This window comes from Haliotis rubra, unplaced genomic scaffold (genome assembly GCF_003918875.1).
Source record: "Haliotis rubra isolate DU_JTF1 unplaced genomic scaffold, ASM391887v1 Scf421, whole genome shotgun sequence".
NCBI lineage: Eukaryota > Metazoa > Mollusca > Gastropoda > Lepetellida > Haliotidae > Haliotis > Haliotis rubra.
In genome coordinates, this window is record NW_025767104.1 from 112,829 (window position 1) to 120,727 (window position 7,899).

At 40.5% G+C, this 7,899-nt stretch overlaps 2 protein-coding genes across 2 annotated transcripts; both read right to left on the reverse strand.

Annotated features, from left to right (window-relative positions):
• Positions 1–537: 537 nt before the first annotated feature.
• Positions 538–4,373, reverse strand: LOC124288656 (flavonol sulfotransferase-like). Its single transcript, XM_046725225.1, has 4 exons — positions 3,495–4,373; positions 2,545–2,648; positions 1,502–1,664; positions 538–766 (listed from the first exon to the last, which is right to left on the reverse strand). Exons 2-4 carry the CDS (start codon positions 2,632–2,634, stop codon positions 642–644), a joined length of 378 nt encoding a protein of 125 aa, XP_046581181.1. The 5' UTR covers positions 2,635–2,648; positions 3,495–4,373; the 3' UTR covers positions 538–641.
• A 32-nt stretch (positions 4,374–4,405) lies between these two features.
• LOC124288657 lies at positions 4,406–7,619 on the reverse strand. The gene is made up of 2 exons (XM_046725226.1): positions 7,316–7,619; positions 4,406–4,974 (listed from the first exon to the last, which is right to left on the reverse strand). The coding sequence occupies exons 1-2, from the start codon at positions 7,334–7,336 to the stop codon at positions 4,690–4,692; spliced, it is 306 nt and encodes a 101-aa protein (XP_046581182.1). The 5' UTR covers positions 7,337–7,619; the 3' UTR covers positions 4,406–4,689.
• Positions 7,620–7,899: the final 280 nt, after the last annotated feature.

Sequence of the window (7,899 nt, forward strand, 5' to 3'; positions counted from 1 at the left end):
TAATATGCTCGACTGTACTTGAAAGGATGACACAAAGGCTAGAGCATTTAGAATATTGCTCGACATAAAATGATAGTTGACAATTCTAAAGTCAGTCCCCAAGACTCCCCATTATACATAGTTTTTGTACGACTGGTTTACCTGATATCTCATCACGAGGTCCTGGTTAAGGTGGAACAACTTGTCGCAGAAAAAATAAAAATACATGTACAGTATGTTAACACACATCATTTATTTGTTCCGTAAATTATTTAAAGCGGAATTACACTTCATGCATCCATCTATGTACACATTTACGGCACTGTGCTATTTTAATTGGGCTTAAAGTATAACTATCCATGACATTCCAGAAAGCCAGCTCCCATCTATCATTCAAATCAATATCTACTTGTGTCTATTGTGTCGTGAAGATCCAGGTTAGATTTGGTCTTCAGCAACCCATGCTTGTCGTAAGAGGCGACTAGCGGGTCGAGTGGTCAGGCTCGCTGACTTGGTTGACACATGTCATTGTATCCCAATTGCGTAGATTGATGCTCATGCTGTTGATCACTGAATTGTCTGGTCCAAACTCTATTATTTACAGACCGCCGCCATATAGCTGGAATATTGCTGAGTGCGGCGTTAAACACCAAACCAACAAACTATTGTGTCGTGTGCTTTGCATATCTGTCGTAAAACCGGGAACCCGCCATTTTCTCATCATACACGCGGTAGTACTCCTCCAACATCTCTTCCGTAAACCAGTTCCTCCAGTCTCCAACTGTACCTGTGGACATATCCCTGCTATTCTGTAGATGAGTCATTTCGATCATTATCAATAATGCAGATAAGGGATAAAGATATGACAGAGAGTCCAGCTCAATTTGATTATCTTCAAGACTGGTACCTAAAGAAGTTAAACAATGTTATCTGTGTCACTTGTTAACCATACATTTTTTGCATAAATATCGCCTTTCATAACAGTGAGTGTGTGTGTGAGTATGGTTTTACGGAGCCTTTGGCAACATTGCAGCAATACCACGGCAGGGAACGCCAAAAATGGGTTTCGCAGATTGTACCCATAGGAAGAATCGAACCTGGGTCTTCGTCGTGAAGAGCGAACGCTTTAACCACCAGGCTACTCCACTACCACCTTCAATCAAACATGAAGCGGACAGTAAAGGGACCCTCGACGAATCGTCATGTATCGTATAATACAGTATGGAACTGAGTGACTGATTGTGGAAATAATCCTGCAATGTTCTGTCAGAGGACGAAGATTGGTGGCAACGAAGATTACCGTCACACTTAGTATGTGGGCCCAGACCCGGTCTTCAGAGTAGCGACCCAGGGCCTAGATTTTCGAAGCTCTCTTAGCGCTAAGATAGTCGTAAGTTAATGTTGACGTATGGCAGTTACGACTATCTTAGCGCTAAGAGAGCTTCGAAAATCTAGGTCCTGCTCCTTAACCGCAAGGACCATGGATTTGTGTGTGCATGTTTCAGGCCAGCCAGTAACTAACCTTTCCTGAACAAGTAGCTTTTTCCATTTGATTTCATTGCATATTGGTCCTTGTCTGTTTTCATCCTCACAAAGGTGCACTTCTCCGCAATAGCATGACACAGATCGTCGTTTCTGGGTAGTCCGACGAAATCAGACAGAGCCTTAACTGCTGCAACGGGGTCCTGTAACAGTGAGTGAGTGAGTTAATTTTACGCCGCATTCAGCAATATTCCAGGTATATGGCGGCGGTCTGTAAATAATCGAGTGTGGACCAGACAATCCAATGATCAACAGCATGAGCATCGTTCTACGTAATTGGGAACCGATGACATATGTCAACCAAGTCAGCGAGCCTGACCACCCGATCCCGTTAGTCGCCTCTTACGACAAGCATGGGTTACTGAAGATGGATTCTAACCCGGATCTTCACGGGTCGGAACCTTGGACAGGGTGGTTAGGGTAATACAATTTCACAACGTGCGATTGGTTTAACGACTCTTTGATCAGTATTTTATGAGTGGCATAGTGCCTTTGGTAAATATAATCGTGGGCGTTTAAGATAGTTTATGACAACCACGAGCATGGGCATAAGGGTTACAACAGGTACGATACAGAAGGTATGTTACCAATGACAGTGAGTGAGTGAGTATGGTTATACTCCACTTTTAGCAATATTCCAACAATATCATGGCGGGGGACCCCAGAAATGGGCTTCACGTGTTATAGCCATGTTCGGAAACGAACTCGGCTTCCAGCGTGACGAAAGGACGCTTCAACCACTAGGCTACCCACCGCCCCACCAGTGACAGACGTGTTTAGGGTGAAACATCATTTTCACAAACGTGCAGAGGACAACGAATACTTTTAATTGCCATTTCTCCCCATGGAATTAAGAATTGACACGTAACCCCATCTCTTCAACAACCCATCTCTTCACAGCCCATCTCAATTGAACCTTTGCAAAAAGTGATATTATTTGTTCGTCTAAATAGATTTAACCTTGTATTGTTCTGTCACATGTAAAATATAGCATGAGTATCAGAACTGAAATTATCGTGATACCTTCATGGTTTCCTCGTAAATCTGAAAGTGTACTGGGATGTCAGGGTTTTCACCAAAGAACTTTTCAGCATCACGTAGGTTTTCAAACATCCCATTGCTGTCAACTGAAAGTAAAATAAATACTTGTTATACACAGGTACTGTAACATCACATAATGAGTAGCTAAATGTAAGTGTTCTGTACAGATGTGTCTGCACAATATAGAAGTGTCTACACTAAGGACCTGTCCACGCCAAGTAGGTCCCATTGGTATCAATTGAAACATAATACTACTTACACTTTGGCACTGTAAAAATTCAACGTGTCTATCTATTTATATATACCACCCATCAAAAGTTTAGACTCACTAGTGTAAATGTAGCCACTTACTTCAGTCAACTGTTTTAAAGTAGATTTTGAAAAATAATCCATACTGTTTAAAGGTACTGTTTACACATGAACTGATGTATTGTTAAACAAATTCGAATTTGTAACGTTGAAAATATTATTGTCATGCGTTCAATAAATGATGAAACTCAGTGAAAATTGGCAAATTCTTAACAAAATCAAAACGCAGCTGTTCACAAGCACGATATTTGCACATGCTTTACAGCAATTTGATGCATGATCCTCGTGCAATTCATCTGCATACGGTTTGCAGTTGGTTCCCCCAAGTTAGAGAAGAAATTCAACATTGATGTAACAATATATATGTACATAACATACAGTAAGTGCTTTAGGTGAGTCTAAACTTTTGATGGGTAGTATATATTCAAGAAAACATCTGTTCTTACCTTTCGCTACAGTGTATCTAATTGACTGTAATAATACATGATTACATATCTTTAATTAGTTTTGAAAACAACAACTAACGAACATCATATGTATCCATATTATGTATTCTCGAAAACTGAATTTCTTCGTCAAAATTATACTTGTACGAAACACATGGAATGTGATTAAGAGGGTACCTTTTCCTTCATAGAACAGATGGAGGAAGTCCTTAAACTTCCCAGTGTATCCTCCAGTTCCTCCTCCAAGGTATATATTGTAGAGAGACACAGCAACATCTTTTGGGTCTCTGACGTTGTAAATTATCTTGCTTTTTTTTTTCTAAGCTGTGTTGGCGCCAGAGACAGATTCATGTGAGTATTGATGACACGTGGTGAGGGCAGACAAGCCAGTTGGTCGCTTGTCCTAAATTCGAGCTGGTTCTTTCCCTTGAACTTTTGGATTGTCTCAGCATTCCCATTCAGTAGCATGGAGACCATTTCAAAGGTCCAGTGTGTACCAGAAATGAAAAGAAAATATTGATAACACAACTGTGTGATTCAGATAGCATGTATTCTCTATAGTGAGTGAGTAATGTAACGTGCATTTGTGAGACAGGGTATAACGTGAACGAACACGTGCTGTACGTGTGTGACTGCTTATGGTAGTCCAGATTTATGTCGGTGTTATAGTGCAAGCCAACTGATTACGCATGCCACAGTAAACCATGAATACCTCACCCTAACTCTGAAACGACCTGTCCTTGTTTAGTTGTTTATCACCGTAATGTGATAAGAAGTGTAAGAAGGCGCACCATGTTTGAGTGAATGAGTGTGTGTGTTTTACGCAGCTTTCAGCAATATTCCAGCAATATCACATTTGGGGAACACCAGAATAGGCGTCACACATTACACCCATATGGGAAATCGGGCGAACACTTTACCACTGGGCTACCCAACACAACAGAAATTGCAGACGTAAAAATAGGACGTGTGAGCTTAGATTAACGCCGCACTCTGCAATACTCCAGCAATATGGTGACGGTCTGTAAATAATCGAGTCTGGACCAGACAATCCAGTGATCAACAGCATGAGCATTTAACTTCGCAGCTGGGATATGATGACGTGTCAACCATGTCAGCGAGCCTGACCACCCGATCTCGTTAGTCGCCTCTTACGACTTGCATGGGTTATTGAAGATAAATTCTAACCCGGATCTTCAAGGGCCCCGTAAAAGTAAACCATATTGTTGCATGATTAATCATGCCATTGAGCAAGATACGATTCGTTAATCGGAGCCTGTCTATCAAATAATGAAGGTGTAACCAAGATATGCTAGACACATGATATATCGTTATGTGACGGTTCTAAAAACGTCATATATATATCGTATATTCATAATGCGCAAATGCTCATACCGTCACGTATAATAAGTTTGATCTGTATGACACGAGAGTCGCCAAGTCGACAATGCAAAGTACCTGTTCGTAGGAAAGCTGTCAAATATATATCACTCTCCCTCAGTTGGACATGTTTTATCTGCTTGAGCACTTGAGCCATGTAAGGGGTCCCATAGATCACGTTGTCAACCTTTTGCATCCTCATCGTGCTTCCTCCTGGGTCTGTCAGGACGACAATCTCCATCTCACTCTCATCAGAAACATCCTCCTCCTCATCGTACTGGGGCAGAAGAAGTGGCGTGATGACAAAGAACACCACAAAGCACGGTGACAGTTGTTTGTTTTTTTATTGATTGTTTGTTTAACGCCACATTCAGCAATATTCCAGCTATATGGCGGCGGTCTGTAAATAATCGAGCCTGGACCAGACCGTCTAGTGTTCCACATCATGAGCATCGATCTACGCAATTGGGATACGATAATATGTGTCAACCAAGTCAGCGAGCCTGCCCACTCGATCATGTTAGTCGCCTCTAACGACTAGCATGGATTTCTGAAGACCAAGTCTAACCCGGATCTTCACGGATCACGGTGAAAGGTGCCGACATAGATACAGACTTGGATACAGCGGAACGAAGAGCTCCACAGAGCCCGTAAATATTCGAATCTAACTGGCAATCTAGTAATTTGCTATAGTGAGTGAGTGAGTGTGTTGGGTTTTACACCGCTTTTGGTAATATTCTAGCAATATCCCGGCGGGGGACACCGGGAATGGGCTTCACACATTGTACTCATGTGGGGAATATAACCCCGGGCTTCGATGTGAAGAGCGAACGCTTTACCAATGGGCTACTCCACAAAAAGGGTTAATTATTACCGTAATTCGTTGTATGCAATAACGACTAAAATATACAGCAAGACACCGGGAGCATAACATATGTTGTTATATCCGTCTGTTGGTTTAACTTACGCTTTATACCATTCGGTTATAAGTTTCTTGTTATTCTTTCTCCTAATTAGTACAAGCTGTTTTCACTTCATTTTTCATCAAGGTTTTATTATTTTATTCATTACTTTTCTAAGTTTCCATATACAATACAATGAAAATACATCATTTTCATTGAAATAATTGACACCTATGATTTCTCTTTTTGGGGAGGGGCGGTGGGGTAGCCTAGTGGTTAAAGCGTTGGCTCGTCACGCCGAAGACCCGGGTTCGAATCCCCAAATGGGTACAATGAGTGAAGCCCATTTCTGGTGTCCCCCGCCGTGATATTGCTTTAATATTGCTAAAAGCGGCGTAAAACCAAACTCAGTCAGTCAGCCAGTCGTTTTGGGGAGGAGTCTTTCCTTTTGTACCTCATGGTCCCTCTTTAACATCAAATCAGAAGTGGACATTAAACCTATCAATTACTGATAATACAATTGTCTCACATGTTCCCAACAGAGCCCCCCAACCAACACAGCACACAACGCAGAACAAGGCGTTAGGCCATCCCTTCAAACGTGTACATTCCCTTTCCATATATTATGCTTGGTTGACTACGGTAATGAAAGTCATGACCCGTACTCAATTGTTCGTGTTTCATGTACCTGTGTGGCCAGCCTGCTCCGATTTCAGAATGAGCCGGCTTGTTTACAAACCTTGAAACGTTGAAATGGGGCGGAAACAAAAGATATCGTGGGGTCGCTGTTACATTCTGGAGTAGATTTACTCAAAGAAACCAGGTCATACCACTAGAACGGAGATTGAGTGAGTGAGTTAATATTTATCGTCACATCGACAATATTTGAGTTATATCGTGACGTGAACAATTAATTATTGTATTAGGGATCAATAAAAGTAGAAAATAAAGCCTGTTGATGAAGAACAGTAAATCAGCCAGTGTATCACAGATGTTAAAGTAAAACTAGCATGTTGTCATAAAACGATATTTTTATAGAGCACAATACAATATACAACCAGGCTATGGATTGCCAACAACTGAAGGTAGGTCACCATACTAGATGCTGACAGTACATTTGCTTCCTGCATGGACCCTAGCTGGATTTACACCATCCCTTCAGCTATTAGCAATTTTAGATAATCTAGCTACAAATTAAAAGAACACATATTCCACGATTAAAAATAATAGTAGGTTTAAATTTACCTTGAATGTTTTGGGACTTACGTTCCTTCTCAGGAGGACAATAATTTTACAATACTTCAACCCCCTTTAAGGGTACAACCACTAACAATCTCAGTTACTAATGTGAACTACCAATAATAAAATATTTATTTATTTACAAACCATTTATCAAAATTTATCTAGTCATTCTTTTAAAAATTGAATGATTAAATCAGATAATTAACATTGAAAAGATCCTTAACTGTTTTGACATTGAAGTATTGTCCCTTGTGATGGAAAAATGAATAGAGTCAAGAAGGACGTGCTTGACCTTGAGATCTGTGGTTGATGTCCTTCGAGTCGGTACCCTTGCAGCTGTGTCTGTCTAGATAAACAAGCTATCTCATGTCCATGTCACACATGCAGTTACAGCATGAATACGACTAACACTCGGCTAAATATAGACGGCGACCTGCACCTGGTTGAAATGATAAAGCAACTTTAGCGACGTACCGTAATTCTAGGGGATGTCATGTTCCTCTCCTTTACAGTTTTGTGTTAGACAACACCTAGACTCTGGAATACAACCCTACTGAAATGCGTGTCAGTTGTACATTCAATAGCCTTTCCATAAAACATACCATCAGCGTCACAATGTGAATCGCTTAATGCTTGTGTAGCTTCCATTCATTTGGGATTTCATAAAAGTCGACTCGGTGAAGGTCAACAGGTTCTACAAAAATAGATAGCGGGATATCAAAACGAAATCTGTGCATACATTTTGTCATGAATGTGGTTTGCGCTATGTGTGTACCCGTCTATATGTTACAAGGAATATGTATAATCAGGGAATATGTGTAATTTCTGATTCACTCAGGGAATATACATAATACCTAACACTTTCAGGAATTATACATATTCCCTGGTTCTAGGAGAGTTTTTTTAGACATAATTCCTGATACTGTTTGAAGTTTAAATGTTTAACTTATCATTGTAGCACCTCCAGTTTTTTATGGATTTTCTCATATATATAGTATAACAGTTTCAAAGCAAACAAGATCTCCAGGTATTTCATTTATTTTTACATGTAACAGAAG

Excerpts from the sequence above, each read along its gene's own strand:
- LOC124288656 (XM_046725225.1), bottom strand. The coding sequence starts at position 2,634 with ATGTTTGAAAACCTACGTGATGCTGAAAAGTTCTTTGGTGAAAACCCT. Across the intron at positions 1,665-2,544 it reads TTTACGAGGAAACCATGAAG|GACCCCGTTGCAGCAGTTAA; the intron begins GTATCACGATAA and ends TCACTGTTACAG. Across the intron at positions 767-1,501 it reads AAGCTACTTGTTCAGGAAAG|GTACAGTTGGAGACTGGAGG; the intron begins GTTAGTTACTGG and ends ATATGTCCACAG.
- LOC124288657 (XM_046725226.1), bottom strand. The coding sequence starts at position 7,336 with ATGACATCCCCTAGAATTACG. Across the intron at positions 4,975-7,315 it reads TGACATCCCCTAGAATTACG|TACGATGAGGAGGAGGATGT; the intron begins GTACGTCGCTAA and ends CTTCTGCCCCAG.